The sequence below is a fragment of the Sminthopsis crassicaudata genome, chromosome 1, assembly GCF_048593235.1.
Source record: "Sminthopsis crassicaudata isolate SCR6 chromosome 1, ASM4859323v1, whole genome shotgun sequence".
In the NCBI taxonomy this organism is placed as follows: Eukaryota; Metazoa; Chordata; class Mammalia; order Dasyuromorphia; family Dasyuridae; genus Sminthopsis; species Sminthopsis crassicaudata.
The window spans coordinates 625240878-625259368 of record NC_133617.1 but is presented as its reverse complement, the minus strand read 5'-3'; the positions used below and the strand labels follow the sequence as shown (position 1 = coordinate 625259368).

The window sequence follows — 18491 nt, the reverse complement described above, 5'->3', positions numbered from 1 at the left end:
TGTACCCACTTCCTTCATTACTTCCTTCATTATCAATCAAACAATAAAAATTTATTAAGTATCTACTTTTAGGTAACTGTTGTGGTTAATGTGGGGTTACAAGGACTAAAATGAAAGACACTTCTTTGAAGGAACTTATTGTAGTCACTTGCAGGAGAGAACATGAACACATACTGATTTTAGAGAGAATAAATTTTAGAGACAACAAATTAAATTGAGGAGGAAGGATTCTAGTGGTTGCAAAGATTATACGAATCATATTCCTACCTACCCTGGAGAAGCAGTAGGCTAGAGAGAAATCTTGTTGTGCTAAATATACTTGAATCTTGAGCTAATTTCTAAATTTCTAGGACACATTATTTTAGTAATTCCCTTCCATACATTACCAGTTTTCCTCTCCCACTCCTGCCTTTCTCTTTTACCATAATAAATCCTGTGAGGGATGATGCAGAATAAGATTAACCCCAATAGTTGAAACATTTTGAGTTACTGGGTCAATTCTTACTTTTTCCTTTTTTCTCTTGCATGAGATCAGGCATGGTCTTTGAAGGCCATTACTGTTCTGATATATTGTCATATTCTGGTATCTGGTGATGATGACTTTGTTGTTAGAATGGTCCTTTGGGGACAGTCATTTCTAAACTGAAGGAAATTATTCATACCCCTGCTTCCCACATGCCCTCATATTCTACAGAAAATCTAGAAATCACACCTATGATCTCAGCTACTAAGAGGACTAAGGTTGGTGAATATTTTTCCCTTGGGAATTCTGAGTAGCAGTCAACTAAGCTGATCAGATGGTCTGCCCAAACTCCAGTATCAATGTGGTGATAATTGGGAACACCAGGCTGCCTAAGAAGGAGTGAACTGGCCCAGCTCTGAAACAGAGCAGGTCAAAGCTCTAGTGCTGATCAGTATTGAAATCAATCAGGTCCATGAATACCACTAACTTCCTGGGCAATGCAGTCCTTAAAATAAAAATAAAGAAAAGAGCATAGGATAGTAGAGAGAAAAAAGAACAGAATTTAGATTTTCCAGACCTTTGGGAACTGGGTCAAATTCAGTACAGAATGTCTACCTATAATCATAAGGGGTTTATTTGTAAGTCAGTCTTAGCCAAATGATGTTATGTGACATTCTAGGGTCACCAAATTATATCAGGGTTCTTTCTGAAAGGGATAAATTTGATTTCCCACTAAGGTAAACATAATTTTATCCTTCTGGATCAGTACTGGGAAACCAGATATTTGAGCAGCAGAATAATCAGCCATCTTCAATCTTTGGCCTTATCCTTCCTCTTTAGACTATACCTTTTTGGCTGTCATATAAATCAGTAAACATATTCTGGGGAAAAAAAAAGATTTTCTTTTCTCTTAACCTTGAAAATATCACTTTTAAACCAGTTTCCAATTCTGTGGTCCATCATCTTTTGAAATTATGTTTAAAGTTTGAAAAAAAAGTTTAAAATATTTTTAATTAAGAAGCATTAATTTTCTCTCCTTCCCACTTCCTTGCCAAAAGAAAAGTAAAATCTATGCTGATTATATTCAGGATTATGTTTCATTCTGTGTGTCATTTTTATCACTACTAAGAAGATGGACAACTATTTTCATTATCATTACTTTGGAATCATGGCTGATCATTGTATGGATGCAAGATCTCAAATATTTCAGAATTACTCCTTTTCATGATGTTTTTATTGTATAAATTGTTCTGATCTGTTTACTTCACTGTGTATCAGGTCATATAAGTCTTTGCAGGTTTCTCCAAAGTGCTTTTGGCCCTTTTCTCATTTATTGGGAAAAAATATTCCATTACATTCATGTAATATAATTTATTCAGCAATACTTCTTGGTTTCCAATTCTTTACTACTACAAAAAAGCTAATATAAGTATTTTTGATAATATGGGTCTATTTCCTATTTCTTCCATTTCTTTGATCAAGTAAGGATATCATAAGTTAGCATTTTTTAGAGACAGGGTTCCAAATTGTTTTCTATAATGGCTATTCTGATTCTTATCTTTACCCAAAGTTCTTGAATGTACCTGTTCTCCCATAGTCCTTCTAACATTTGTCATTTGGGGAGGTTAATTCTGTCAACTAATGAGTACAAGGTAGAACTTCAGGACTGCTTTAATTTTCATTTCTATGATTATTGCTGTTTTGGACTCTTCTTTCTTATAGTTGATAGATTTCTTCCTTTGAAAACTACCTGTTTATATCCGTTGACTATAATTGAGGAATCATGCCTATTTATCTTTACATTTTACATTTTTAACATGCATAGTTGAAATCTAAAGGGTAGCAATAGGAACTGAATCTGTGATTTCACTGTTATAGGGAATTTCTTGTACCAATGAAACTTAGCACCTTCTCTAAAAATTATAGGCTTACAGAATAACTTAGAATACTGAAAGGTTAAATGACTTTCTAAGAGTACCAAAACTACTATGTGCACCCTCTCTAAAAATTATAGGCTTACAGAATAACTTAGAATACTGAAAGGTTAAATGACTTTCTAAGAGTACCAAAACTACTATGTGTCAGAAGTGAGAGTTGAATGTGGGTCTTCTTGGATTAGAGGAAAATTCTCTTTATGTTATATTGCTTCTCAAATTGGAGTAAAAAGTGCGTTTTTAATTCAGCTTTAAAAAGGGTTCTAAATAAGTTAAGAATGTAAAATTGTTATAATCCAATTTTGAGCCTTCCTTATAGTATGGAGGTGACTGAATTCTCAAAAGGTATTTAAATAGAAGACAAGCTCCATAGATTTTGGCTAGAAACAGACTTTGGGAATAAGCTCAGACATGAAATATGTATTTCTATCATTCAAGAACCAAATAGCCCAGTATGGGGTAGTTAATCACCAGAAGAATGATCCTAATTTTTCAGTAATGGAAATGTGAATGAATTGTGATCTTTATTGCCACTGGAAGAAGTTTCTATTTTAATGAAATCATTGTTCTTTCCAAATATCAAAATAAAGTACTAGTTTGAAGGCATTTGCCTTGGTAATTGCCCATGCTAGGGACAATATTCCTCATTCTGAAAGAATGCCTATCAATATGGTTAGCTCTCCTGTTTAGGGTGAAAAGTGAGCAGAGTATGTTCAAAAATGAACATGGATTTCCCTGGGAGAGTGAAATCTCCTCCCTGTACAAGAGAGTTATTCCCACAACACATTGGGCACCAAAGGAGGAGAATGGAAGTCCCATGACAAATAAGAAGAGAGGGTAGAGAGGGAGAACACTTTTCCCAGAATACTTATCTTGGTTCTTAAGAAGTCATCATTTACATCATATGCTCTGCCTCTAGAGTAAAGAAGCCCTTAAGGCTTAACTTACATACAAACAACTGTAGCAGAGAGCCCATAATGATGATTATGTTGCATTTATTGAAGCTAGATTATGGGCTCACCATTTCCAATTTGTGAATAGATTATTGTTAGGTTCTTACTAAGTGGTAAATTGGTACTTGGCATTTCTCTAGCTCAGGGTTCACACCTTTAGTTCAAATCTTTAAAGGAGTTTACACTTTTAAACTTCTGAAAGGAGTTTACACCTTTGAAGGAATACTTTAAAGTAGCTTGCTCATTGGTCAGTAAGGAGTTCCCACAAGCCCCTGGAGTACCCACAAGCCCATTCTCTGGGAAGATAAAAGGAGGGGCAGTCTAGAAGGAGAGCAGTCTGGATTGGGGAAGAACAAGACTTCCTGAGAGATCTTCAGGGAAGCTGGAGGAGATTCAGAGCCAGGATTCAAGAAGAAGGGAATTAGAGATTCTACCTTCACTCTGGCTGGAGGCTCCAGAAGCTTCCCAAGAAATCTGCTTACAGAGAAAAAGATTCGCAGACAAAATAAACCTCCTCCCAGAGAAGTATTACAATTGAGAGAGAACAGAACTTTATAGTTTGGCACCCCACGTTGGATGTTTTAATAGAATATAATTAGGCAAAATAACTTCAAATAATTACTTTGATTTCATCTTCGTTGATGGTACACTCATTTATTTTTGATGTAGTAATTTGGTTGTCTTGATTTTTTAAAATCAAATTAACCAATGATTTTTCTATTTTTTTTCCCTGAGGCTGGGGTTAAGTGACTTGCCCAGAGTCACACAGCTAGGAATTGCTAAGTGTCTGGGACCAGATTTGAACTTGGGTCCTCCTGAATTCAAGGCTGGTGCTCTACCCACTGCACCACCTAGCTGTCCCCTGATTTTTCTATTTTATTTTTTCTCATAAAACTACTGATTTTATTAGTTCAATTTAAAAAAAAATTCTGATTTTCAGGATTTCCATTTTGTTATTGAATTGGGAATTTTTAATATATTCTTTTACTTTTTTTTCACTGCATGCCCAAGTCAGTGATATGTATTTTTTATGTTTTTTTTAAATGTTTATAAATATACATTTTCCCCTAAGTATGCTTTGGCTGAATCCCATGAATTCTGCTATGTTGTCTCAAAATTATTCTCTTTATTATTCTCTTTAATAAAATCGTTGGATTTGTTTTCGAACTTAGTCTTTGGAATTCGATTAATTTTTGCTTAACTTTAATCTATGTTTCCAAAGCACTCTATTGAATGTAATTATTGTCCAAAATAGATACATTTAATAGTTCTCTTTTTCTGCATTTGTTTTTTGGGGGTTTCATGTCTTGGTATATGATCAGTTTTTGTAAGGGAACTATACAACTAAAAAATGCTATACTTCTATTCTCACTTTTCTCCAAAGGTCTATTATGTCTAAATTTTCTGAAACCTTTGTCTCCTAAACTTATTAATTTTGTGATTATAGGTACCTAAAGGGAAAAGCTAAAGTCTTCCATTGCTTAGTTTTACTATTTCTGTAACTTTTCCTTTAAGAATTTGGATGTTCTTACCCTTTGATCCAGCAGTATCTCTATTGGATCTGTATTCCAAAGAGATAATAAAAAAGGGAAAAGAACCCACAGGTGTAAAAATCTTTGTAGTAGCCCTTTTTATAGTGACAAGGAATTACAAACTGAGTGGATGCCCATCAGTTGGGAAATGGCTGAATACATTATTGTATATGAATGTTATGGAATATTACTGTTCTATAAGAAATGATCCCCAGGATTTCAGAGAAGTAATGATAAATGAAGTAAGTAGAACCAGGAGAACATTGTACACTGCAAAAACAAAATTATACAATTATCAACTCTGATGGACATGACTCTTTTCAACAATGAGGTGATTCAGGACAATTCCAATATTCTTGTGATAGAACCCTCTACACCCAGGACTATGGGGACTAAGTGTGAATCATAACATAGTATTTTCACCTTTTATTGCTTGCTTGCTTTTTCTCTCATTTTATTTTCCTTTTTGATCTGATTTTACTTTTGCAGCATGATAAATGTGGAAATATGTATAGATGAATTGCATATGTTTAACTCATTGGATTACTTGCTGTCTAGACAGAGGGTTGGAGGAAGGGAGGAAGAAAAATTTGGAACACAAGATTTTTCAGGGGTGAATGTTGAAAACTATCTTTGCATCTATTTTTAAAAAGCTATTAGTAAAAAAAATAATTTAGATGCTCTGCTATTTATTACATATGTTTAATCTTTCTAGTAATTGTGGTATCTTTTAACAAAATGTTTTACTGATCATCTTTTTATATAGGTCTGTTTTTGCTTTTTTTTCCTCTGAGATCATGATTACTATTCCTGCTTCCCCAAATTTTTTAACTTTAACTAAAATGTAATAAATTTTGCTTTAGCTCCTTATTTTTTTTAATTCTATATATTCTTTTTTGTTTCAAGCACATTTCTTGTAGACATCTTGTAAACAATATTATATTATACTTTCTAACATTCTGCTTTATGTTTCCATTTTATGGGTGAGATTATCCCATTCACAGTCAGTTTTGATTAAGTAGTTCCCTTCATCCTATTTTCTTCTGTTCTCCTGTTTATCTCTTTTTATAATGTTCCTCCTCAAAAGTCTATTTTCCTTTTAATCAGTGCCTTCTTTAATCTTTCATCATCACAACCTTTTCTCAACCATTTTCTTTCCTACTTCCTGTTAGATAAATTTCTTAAACTCTGTCTCTCTGAGCTTCTTTGTGTGTGGGTGGTGGTGGGGCGACATTTTTGTCTCTTTGAACTAATTCGTGAGAGTTCAGTTCAAACATTACTCATGACCCCCCTTTTCCCCTTTTTTGTGTAAAGCATTTGTGTAAAAGTTCTTCCTTCTGTGCCTCTTTATATGAGAGAATTTCCCTCTTCTCCCAATGCATCCCTTTTTCTCAGACATTTGATTTATTCAGAGACTATTCCAAAACAATCATTCAGATCCATACCTTCTGTCTTTGTAGGCTCCTTCTAGCAACCACAAAAATAATAGTTCTGAGAACTTATAATTATCTTTTCATATAGAACTATTAACAGATTAACTTTTTTTCTCTTATTTCTCTTTCCTGTTTATCTTTTTTTATTTTTCTCTTGAATCTTGTGTTTGAATGTTAAATTTCCTAGTCACCTCTGGTCTTTTCATCAGAAATGTTTGAAAGTCCTCTCTTTAAATGACCATTTTCCTTTGAAAGATTATACTCAGCTTTGCTTGGTAAAGAATTCTTGGTTTTAATCCTAGCTCCTATGACTTTTCAGAATATCATATTACAAGCACTCAACTCCTTTAACATGGAGCTGCTAAATCTCAGTCATCCTTAATATCATAGAACAATATTTAAATGTTCTCATTCTGACAGTTTGCAATATTTTCTCCTTGACCTGGTAGCTCTGGAATTTACCTATATAATATTCCTGGGAGATTTCATTTGGGATTTTCTTTCAGGTAGTAATTGGAGGATTCTTTTAATTTTTACTTTACCCTAGGAACTAAAATTTGGGGGCAATGTTTTTTTATAATTTCTTGAAAGAAATGAAGACAAGGCTCTTTTTTTCTTTAATTACTATTTTCAGGTAATCAATGAGTCCCTAATTGTTTCTATTTGCTTTTATTTTATTGGTAAGTTGTTTCTTCTAATTATATATTTTACTTTTTCTATTTTCTCCATTATTTTAACTTTGTCTTATTGTATCTTGATTCTCTTCCATGTGTCCAATTCTAAATTTTTAGTTAATTTTTTCAGTGAGCTTTTGTATTTTTGTCTACTTCCATTTAGCCATTTATGCTTTTTTAATGACTTATTTTCTTTAGTGAACTTTTGTTCTTTTTATTACTATAAAGCCCATTCTCTTAAAAATTTTTTCAGTATTTTTGTGTCTATTTTATGGTTGTTATTGTTCAGTCATTTAAGCTCTATCTTTTCATGACTCATTTGGGGTTTTGTTGGCTAGGCTTGTCATTTTCTTCAACTCATTTTACAGGTGAAGAACTGAAGCACATATAGTTGAGTAAATTGTTCGGGATTATATAGCTAGTAATTGTCTGAGGACAGACTTGAACTCAGAAATATAAATCTTCCTAATTTAAAGACTGGCATTGTATCCACTGTGCCTTCTGTCCAAGGAAGCTACTTCATTTACCAAGCTATTCTCTTTTATGATTTTTCTTGCAAATGGTTTTCACCAAATTTTTCCTCTACCACTTTTATCTCTTTATTTAGGTTTTATTGAATTCTTTTTTGCACTTGTCAAATCTGCACTTTTTTCTTTGAGGCTTTTCTTTGTAGCTGTTTTCACTTCATTTTTTTCTGAGTTTGTGTCTTGATCTCTCCACTGGGAAAGGACTGTTACTAGAAACTGAATATGAGCATATGAATTGCCAGTCAGTGCCAATTGTAGGAGAAGAAGAAGAGGAAAGGGAAGAAGAGGAAGAAGAAAAGGAAGAGAAGAAAGAAGAGGGAGAAAAAGAGGAAGAAGAGGGAGAAGAAAAGAGAAAGAGGAAGAAAAAGGAGGAAAGAAAAAAAGAAAGAAGAAAAGTCTAATATCCTTTTGTCAACTATGCTACTTCAGAATTTGATTTGACACATTATTTTATGTTATTTGGAAGCGAATTTGGGAAGAATTTGGCTGGGTTGCTGTATCTACTCCACAATTTTGGCTCTTTCCCAGTTTCACTCCTGAACTATAGTCTACTATCATCAACAGCTTGTTGAACATTTACGTGTGTGCATGTATTTAAATGTATATATATATATATATATATCCCATGGACATCTCAAAATTAACAGAATTCGTTACCTTTCTTGTATTCCAAATCTTTCCCCTTTCTTAACTCGTTTATTTTAAATCTCAAGAGTATCATCATCCTCTGTCATAAACTTAGAAGGCAACCTAGACTCTTCCATTTCCCTTATTTCCTGTCTTATTGGATGAGAAACCTTCCCTATTATATTTATAGTACACTTTAACATTATTCTCTTTTCCACTGACATGATCACTAGTCTTATGCAAACTGTCATCATCTCTTGTTGGGAGTAACTTATCTGCTTTTATGTCTCTCAATTTATCCTTGATATAATCACAATATTTGAGAGATTGTAGCCATTGCAGTCCAATATACCTAATGAGTAACCATTCAGCCCCTGTTGAAGACATATAAGGAGGGGTGGACATTCTACAGCATATTAATATCTTTCTTAGACCATGATGGTCAGAATTAAACACTACATAGGAAAAAGTCAGATAAAATCAGAATACAAAGGCATTCTCACTTATATTATTTGAGGAAAGCAACTTCTCTACCTTCTCTCTGTTGTTTGATTCTACCCCCATGTAAAGAATGTAAATGAATTTGTATTGTTTGCTGTAATCTATAAACTTCTAAAGATACTTATATTGGTAAACTGAGGTTCTTTTCTCTAAACATTAGAATTTCTGTGAAAGTGTCCCTCCTTTATTTAGAGATTAGCAAAAAATATTGCTAGGTCAAATTCAATCTTGTATTTTAAAATGTTAAAACTAGTCTTAGGTCAGAGGCCATAGGAAAATAACTGGTGAGCCAGATTTGTTCCTTAGTTGTAATTTTCAGACCTATGTTCAGACCCATAAAATATATTTAGGACTTAGATTTAGAATTTCAAGGGGAAAATCCATAGTAAACACTTATATAAAATCTTTGACTTCTTACTTGTGAGAAAAACTGAAGGCCATTATCCCAGTACCAGACAGGCAGTTAAAGAGGCAGAACAACTGAGAAGATTCACAGTCATATCAAGTGCCTAATTTCTTACAAGTGATTATTGTTGCTTTCTCTTTTTTACTTTTCCCCCTAAAATCTGTGCAAACATTTTCTTTTCTTAGTAATAATATTACACATTCACATCCATCTGGCCCCTATTTGGCTCCAAAGCGATCTAACATTATAAATAAGGTCATTTATCTTATTTTCTTGAATAAATAAGGAATTCTCTCTTCTTTCGCACCCCAAGCAATTACTTGGTCTGGGGAAAAAAACACAGAAAAGTTAGCTCTGGAAATGGTAGTAATGGATAGAACGTTGGTCACTATCCAAAAAAACTGTCTGTGAGTTATCAAAAAGTGAAGTGTTTCTCTAATAGATGTAAACCACAAATAAAAAAGTAAAGAAGTCTCATTTGGAGGTAGTATATAATCTGGGACCAGATTTGTAAACCCATAGAATAAGGCATAGGAAAATATATTTATGAAATTTGTGAGATTAAGAAATATGAGAAGTAACTGTACTTAATAAACTAGTGTTTGATAAACTTGAGCATGAAAATTTCTTAGGGAATGACATAATATTCATCATGAACTACTGAAAAAACAAAGAAGTTTATTGATTCAAAAATTGTTTCAACTCTCATTTTAAACCTCAAGAAATTCCAAATTGGTATTCAATAGATATACAAAATCATCTTATTTCAAAATAGAGGAAAATAGATGGGAGTTGTATTTTGAAATGGGCCAGGAGAAAAATTAGATGGCCGAATAAGAAATAAAACATCACAAAATAAAAAACTGAGTGATTTGGATGACCTGAAATTGAAAAGCCTTTGCATGAAATATATTAAACCTGAATGGAAAGTGCTATTTGGGAAAATATTGTTATATGAGGTAACTGTTAATACTCTGATAGACAAGACATATAGGAAATTAGCACAAATATTTAATACTAAAAGCCAATTTTTGATGGATTAGTGATCAAAGGATATGAACAAAGGTCATTAAAAGCATTGCAAATAGATAACAATCAAATAAAAATGCTCTAAGTAATGACAGAAATATACATCAGAATGAGCTTGAGATTTTAATCTCTCACCTATCAAATTTTCAGAAATAGTAAAACATAGGAAATAGTCAATGTTGAAGGAAGTCTGGGAAGACAAACATATGTATACACTTTTGAAGAAATTGGTTTAACCATTATGCAAAGTATGTGGAATTATGCCTGTCAAAGTGACAAATGTGCAAACAGTTTGTCTTCACTGCTAAGACATCATACATATCCCTCCAGGAATTTAAAAACATAAAAATGGTTCCATGTATGCCAAAATATTCCTGAAGCACTTTTTATAGTTCAAAAAAATTGGAATCAAAATAGATGTTGATCACTTAAGAAAGGCTAAGCAAATTGTGGTATATGATTTTTCAAATTGATGAATGTGAACAATTTAGAGAAACATAAAAAGACACATAAACTTATCTATAGTAAATAAGTCCATAGTAAAAATAAAAAGAAAGGAAAAATACAAAGAATGACTATTAAAAATGTAAATTGAAAATAATAGAATAGAATGTCAGAATTCATCAAATAAACAATAGAAGCAAGAATCAGAGATAACTAAACACATTAACACAATGCTTGATATACCTAGACATGTAACTTTCATATTTAATATGAACTGTTGAAAAAAATGGAAAACAACTTGATAAAACCAAACAGTTTAAACCAACATCTTAACACCATGCATTTTGTGAATTCCAAGTGGATATTCAATAAATATCAAAGATTATCTAATTTTAACATATAAGAAAATAGAGGTATATTTTGAAACTGGGGTGTTCAGTTTCAAATGAGCAGGCTGATCATTTGAATTGAGAAAATGGATCTTCCTTAATTGCAGAAGTGGAGAATAATAGATGAAGAATATCATACAGTATCAAAAACTGTTGATGTGTTGATTAATTTTTACAGAATTTCCCTCCTATATTTCAACAAAAAGCTCGCTGAATAAAAGAGCTTTCTCCAATTTTTTCTTATAATTTATCTAATTATTTAACCTCTGCAACCCTTTCTATCTCTCTATTCATGTGAAATACACCATTATTTTCATGACAGCATTATTGCAAATGCTTCTCATAAGTACTGCAGTATGAAATAACCAATTATACAATGAAATAGTGTTTCTTGTTGCCTTTAGATGCTTGAAAAATTTATAGCAACTCTTTATCTCTCCAAGGTGAATCTATAACTGGTTACCTTCCCATGTAGCAATGACTACCTTTCTTCTGGTTATTTTTATAGTGATAATTTCAATATTGACATGATTCAGTGCCTCCACTAGTATGTTCACTCATTGGTCATTAGATAAGCATCTCACAGTTATATTACTAAGAACTATTACCAAGAAATTTCAGTAAGGAGAAAACCTGAAGAGCTGTGATAATGTGGTAAGTAGGTTTAGGAAATGATACATTAATTGTTCTCTGAATGAAAACTGGAGTTTTATGATATAATGTAGGGCAGGAGAAAGACTTAGAGGACCTAAATGTGAAAGCAAAGGATTCAGATGCTTTATCACTGACTGTAAGATCCTGGAAAGTCACTTAATCTCTGTGAGATTCAATTTTATTATGTATAAAATAAAGGAGTTGGACTAAAAAGTCTTTAAATTTCTTTCCAGCTCTAAATAATGATCCTATGATATGAAGATGAAGAGAAAGTATTTTTTCAGATATGACGGACCACCTGTTCAATGACATTCAGGCAAAGTATAGTATATTTATGTAGGGAGGGAAAATAGAATTTTAGAAGAGTTTGAACAAACAAAAACGAGAATAATTTAAAACAAGTATAAGGATCCCTTAACAAAGCAGGGAATGATATGGAGAGTGAGGCAGAGAGAATGTTAGAAGAAATACTCAGTAAATGCAGAGATTAAACATTCTGCATAAAGTAAACACTTCCATAACAATATTATAGTTGTGATTCTCAACTTGTAAAATTCATCAAATTTTGTTCCATTTATTAGGATTTCCACTTCACCATACTTCATATTTTGTCCATTAATATGTCACCATCAAAGTGTAATAAAAGAAAAAGCAACTCTTTCAAGGCAAATTCAAAGAAATAATCTGACAATCACTAATTTCCAAGAAAAACAAAACAGCTTATTTCAGAAAGTCACAAAAGAAAGCAAAATCTTATATCTAATGAAACTCCAAGTTTAGCTCTCCTAGACATAGTTGCCAAATTGAGATTGCCAAATTAAACCCTTAATGAAAAGCCTTTGCTGCTACCAACATTGCCAACCAGCTTGTACTAATTTGTAAGTAATCCTTGGGCACTACCTTCAAGCTTACCATCCCTGGTGTCAATCTGGCTCATGTAGCCAGTATCCAAGACTTCAACTTACATCAGCTACAAAAACTCAGAAAGTTAAATTCTTGGATCATTTCAAAGTAAAATGGATCATTCTCAGAATCAATGGAAATAACAGTATCTGCACACATCTATGTGCATTATCTCCACATATTAAATTGAGTTCCCTCTTACCACATAAGATTGTTGTGAGATAAATGTATTTATTAGTATGGTGTGTGAAACATAGTTGGTCCTTGATAAATGATCTTTACCTTCCCCTTAGCTTCTGTCATTTGCTTCTATTTATTTTGCAGTACTCAATTCATCTTGTTTATCTAAATGCTTTCTATTCACTATTTCTTCCTGCCTAATAATGTTCTGTTGCAATCATACAACATTAAGTCTTTTAGCTATTAATCCACTCAATGGGAACCTGTTTTGTTTCTATTTCTTTGCTATTGCAAAGAATACAGCTATGTCTATTTTTGGGATATAGGGAAATTTTATTTCACTGGAGTGTATGTCTAGAGAGGCATTCTTTGGGTCATAATTTATGAACAATTTAGTCATTTTTCTTTCATCATTCATAATAGCTTTCTGAAACGGTTGGGCCAGGTTCTCTAAGAGACCATTTAATATTGCTTTTCTTCTACACATCCTCTTCAACATTGTTTCCATCATGTGTCATCTTTACCAATTATTTGTGAGTGAAATGGAATTTGTATCTAATGGTTAGCCACCTGACACATAGTATTTTTTTTGTTAAACATGGTAATAGTGTATGTCAAATCCCATATATGCATACATATTTATGCAATTATATTTCTGCACAAGAAAAATTAAATAAAACAAGAAAATAAAATGCAAGCAAACAGCAAAAAGAGTAAAAATTATATGCTGTGATCCATACTGTTTCCACAGTCCTCTCTCTCAGTGCAGATGGCTCTTTTCATCACAAGACCATTGGAACTGGCTTGGATCCCCTCATTGTTGAGAAGAGCCACATTCATAAGAATTGATCATTACATAATCTTGTTGTCATGTATAATGTTTTCTTGATTTTGCTCATTTCACTTAGCATCACTAAATGGAAGTCTCTCCAGGCCTCTCCGAAACCATCCTGCTAATTCTTTCTTATAGAATAATGATGTTAACATTCATTATACCATAACTTAATCAACCATTCCCCAGCTGATGGGCATCCATTCAATTTCCAGTTTCTTGCCACTACAAAAAAAGCTACCACAAATCTTTTGCACATGTGAGAGTCCCTGTCCCTCCTTTAAAGATGTTTTTGGGATATAAACCCAGTAGAAATACTGCTGGATCAAAGAATATGCACATTTTAAAAGCCTTTGGGCCTAGTTCTGAATTACTAAGCATTTTTAAAAGAGATTGTTGATTAACCAACCTCAACATTTTAATTTGCTTTTCTTTTACTATTAATGAATTGGAGCATGTATTCTTGTGATGACATATAGTTGACAATTCATTTGAAAGCTATTTTTTCCAACCTTTGAGTATTTATTCATTGGAGAATGGTTCATGATGTTACAAATGTATCACATTTGTAACACTGATTTTTATACAAGCATATTTTCCAAGACCACAGATTTTCTTTTAATCCTATTGCTTTTAATCCTATCCTATTCACATGAAATATAGGTTTCATACTTAGATTGTTTTTAACTCTATCCATTGCTTGATTAGGAATTATACTTCTAGCCATATTTGAGAAATATTCTTGATCTCATTTTCTTATAATTTTTAAAAAATTATGTGAACTTTTATATACTGATGAGCTGTCTATGCTAGGCATATTGTAGTATGTGGTCTAAGATGGTGTTCTAAATGCCATTTCTTCCTGCTTTTAGTTTTTATAGATCTTATCTAAAAGGTAGTTCTTCAACTCAAGTTATATTCTTTGATTTAACAACTTGCTGGATTATTGTCTGTGTCTTTTTATATTGGTAAACCAGTTTATTATACCTATAGAAAACTCCCTCCACATCAGAGTTACTTTTCTTCAAATCTAAGACAAAATAGTCATTTTCTTTAATATTGCCATGATTTCAACCCACAACTGTTTCCTCTTTATGAGTGAGATACAAGACTAGAAAAGTAATTCCCTTTGTTAGCTCCTCCATCTTTCGAAGGATGAAATTATTGTTAAGTAAGCCAAGAAATTATCATCTATTCTGCTTTTGGCAGAGAGAGTGAGTTCTAACTAGATGACTGAAAATTTCATTACACTATGCCTCAGTGCTAGGTATTAAATCTGTTTCATAAACTCTTCTCCTATGCATGTAGTCAATAATGTATTTTGCTGACAATATCACTTATGTTTCTGCCTCCAATGATATACACATAAACATTCTTCATCATTCTTGGCTCTTCTCTTTAGCGATCATTTCATCAGATATATTATAAATTAAAATGTCACTCTACTACCAACCCTTTTTTCACACCCAGTACTTACTGAATATGATGCATAGTTCTGGAGTCCTACACTAGTGTTGGATTCTATACCACAAAGATTTACGGACACTTATGAAGTCAAATTTGCTTCTTTGTGTGCTAATCTGTATTTCATCCTGTTATGTACATTTCTGTATTAATATCTGACATGTGATCTTTAGTTCTGACTCTCTTGGGGGGTTTTCTGTGTTGAGAATTTTGAGATCTTTCTTGTTGCTGTTCAGTTAATCATGATCTTTGTGACCCCATTTGGAATTTTCTTGGCAAAGGTACTAGAATAGTTGCCTTTTCATTTGCAGATAATTTTCAAATGAGGACATTGAGGCAAGTTTAAATTATTTGTCCAAGATTGTACAGCTAGATAGTGTCTGAGATTAGAAGTGAATTTTAGATTCTCTCATTAACAGTAGTTCTGAGGGAAAATGTTAACCTAATCTCTCTCTCAGCCTCAGTGTATTCATCTATAATATGAAGATTTTAGTATTTTATGGAATTGTTGTAGTAATCAAATAAAATCACATATGTAAACCACACTTGCATACTTTAAAACACTAGATAATAGTACTACTTTTCATTATTGTTATTACATTCCTTTTGAGCAAAACTGAATGATCCTAGTCACATCCCCTAACCCCTCCTCAGAAAAAGCCCACTTCTCCTTGTAATGTTCATTTCTTGTTAATCACTCAGAATTGATTTCCACCTTCAGGAACACCCCTTCTTCTAAGGTTATATAAACATTAAGTATTTTTTATCTAAGAGAGATGGCCAAATAACCATCTTTCTATTAATAATGTGCTAGCATTATTAATAAAATGACTATCCAGAAAAAAAAAGATAAATATATGCTGGAAAGGAAAATAAGGCTACTGTCCTTAATAAAGTCTGATGCAAATAATTTTAGAGAGAATATTATCAAGTAAACTACAACAGCATGTGAATTAGAATAATTGTATATTATGACCAGATTTAGTTTATACCAGGAATGGGAGATATGCTCAACATAAGGAAAACTATGAATATAATAAATCCTACTAATAATATAAATAATATAATAAATCCCATTAATAATATAAATAATATAACATCATTAAGTCAATAGATACTTAATAGGCTTTTGAAAATCTATTACCTATTTCAATTTTTTAAAATGTTTCTAAAAATCTTAGGAATAGGACATATTCTTAATAAAGCTCTTCAAAGAGCACTTATTTAAATGTAAGAGCAAATGTATATAATGAAGAAAAGTTACAGAACTTAAAAAAAGCAAACAAATAAACTTCAGCAAAGTTTCAGGATATAAGGTGAATCCATATAAATCACGTGGATTTATATATAACTAATAAAACCTCACAAGAAGAAACAGAAAATTGCATTCAAAAGGAGTAGGATATTTGGGAGTATATCTATTAAGATTCCTCAAGAAACAACATAAACCTAATTGTGAAATAGTAGGGTTTTTTTAAAATCCAAAATACTGCCAGTATTGAGGGAAGGGATCTTACTATTTAACAAAAACTAGTGGGAAAATAAATTATATTAAGGCCAAAATCTCACATTAGATTTCAAAATAATCTCAAATGGATATGTGACCAGACATAAAAGTTCCTATCATAAACAAATTAGAAGTGTAAGGAATTATGTTTTAGATTTATAGATAGAGTTTATGATAAAACAATGCATAGATATAATTACACAGGATATGTAATTCTTATTACATAAAACATGAAAGGTTTTACACAGCAAAATCTAAAATAATAAAAATTAGAAGGGAAATAGGTAGATGGGGAATTTTTTTATGAGCAGACCTTTCGGATGAAGGTCTCATTACCAATAAGTATGTGGAATTAGTTTAAAGTTATGACTAAAAGCTATTCTCCAATAGATAATCAAAGGATATAAAGATATACTTTTGAAAGAGAGAAACAAGGTATCAACAATCATATTTTTAAAATGCTTCAAATCACTTTAATTAAATACTTAGAAATTTTAAGCAATTCTGATATTACACTATATATAGGACTGTTAAAGACAACAAAAGCAGAAAATAACAAATTTGGAGGAGGTTGGAGAAGGACCCTAGTGAACTCTTAATATTGAGCTGTAAGTTTGTCTATCTAACCATTCAGGAAAGCAATGTTGGAACTATGCCTACAAAGTTAATCAGCTATACAAGTATAAGAACTCTACCTCAAAGAAATTTTTCAATAAAGGAAAAGGATCTATACTTCCAAAATATTTGTAAGCAGATCTTTTCATGATAGTTAAAAATTTGAAACTAAAGGAGTATCTTCCTATTGGGGATTGGTTAGTGTGGTACAAAATAATAATAATAATAATAATAATAATAATAATAATAATAATAATAATAATAATAATGGAATGTTATTGGCACATAAGAAATTATGAATTGGATAGTTTCAAAGGAATCTAACCTTACTGAGACTCAGGTTCCTTATTTGAAAAAGGAAGGAGTTAGAGTAGATGGTTTCTATGGTCTCTGCCAGTTCTAATTTGATTGGAGGGTCTTATGATTACTTTTGCTATTGTTGTCATGTCCAACTCTTTATGACCATAAGACTACAATTGTTTTCTTGGGGAAAATACTAGTGATTTGCTGTTTGTTTCTTTATCTCATTTTACAGATTAGGAAATTAGTAAATGGGATTAAGTGGCATAAATCACTGAGCTAGTAAATGTCTGAGGCCAGATTTGAACTCAGGATTCTTCCCTAGCATTCTTATCAATTGAGCCATCTAGCTGACCATTATGACTACAATTACAATGGCTAATAATCGGTGGAGCTGAGAATAGAATCAAGGCCTCCTGACTCTGGGCCTGTGTTCCTTGGTATTTGTTTATATGAATATGTATATGTACTCACACATTTGTGTATATGCATACACACAGATATGCATATATAATATGTAGGTGATTCATAAAGATATATATGTGTGTATGTACTTTTTTGTGCATGTAACTTTCTCTAGAAATTTTGAAATCTTAAAGTACAGAAATTTGTCCTTTTCATTCAAACCTAATATATAATAAATCACTGTCGTGATATGAAAAAATGGTATTAAACTTTGAGTGCATGGGAAAATAAAACTTTTTAAATGTCATACAATTTGGAATTGCATAACATGAAAATACTTGTTACTTGAAATATTTGCTTGAAAAGAAATATTTACTACTATAATTAATGTTTTCATAGCTTATATGTAATTGTTTAGATAGATCAATATTTAATAATGCATTTTTTTTTCATTTTAGGGTTTCCAATGTCAAGCTTAATAACTTTTCTCGCTTAGAACCAACATTCCAACTCCTGGGAGTTCAGTTCGATCAAAATGTGGCCCAAAATATTATGACAGAAAAGCATGGCTCTGTAACGAAACTTCTTTACCAATTATACATTGCACTCCAAAAAAAGAAAAAAAGTGGACTGACTGGAGTTGCAATGCAAACAATGAGACCTTTAGCACCTGCAAAACTACAAAGTATGAAGAGTGAAATTTATAGAGAGGTAAGTAT

The 18491-nt window shown here is 32.0% G+C and overlaps 1 protein-coding gene across 12 annotated transcripts in view; it reads left to right on the top strand.

Annotated features, from left to right (window-relative positions):
- The window catches only part of SPEF2 (sperm flagellar 2), a 244550-nt gene that overhangs the window by 15371 nt on the left and 210688 nt on the right, over positions 1-18491 (top strand). For all 12 annotated transcript variants that reach the window (XR_012484814.1, XM_074282690.1, XM_074282689.1 and 9 more), the window contains exon 3: positions 18231-18483. Coding sequence is in view for 11 of the 12 variants with exons in the window: in XM_074282690.1 (XP_074138791.1) it covers positions 18231-18483 (253 nt within the window). In the remaining variant the exon portion in view is untranslated. The remainder of the gene's footprint in view (positions 1-18230; positions 18484-18491) is intronic.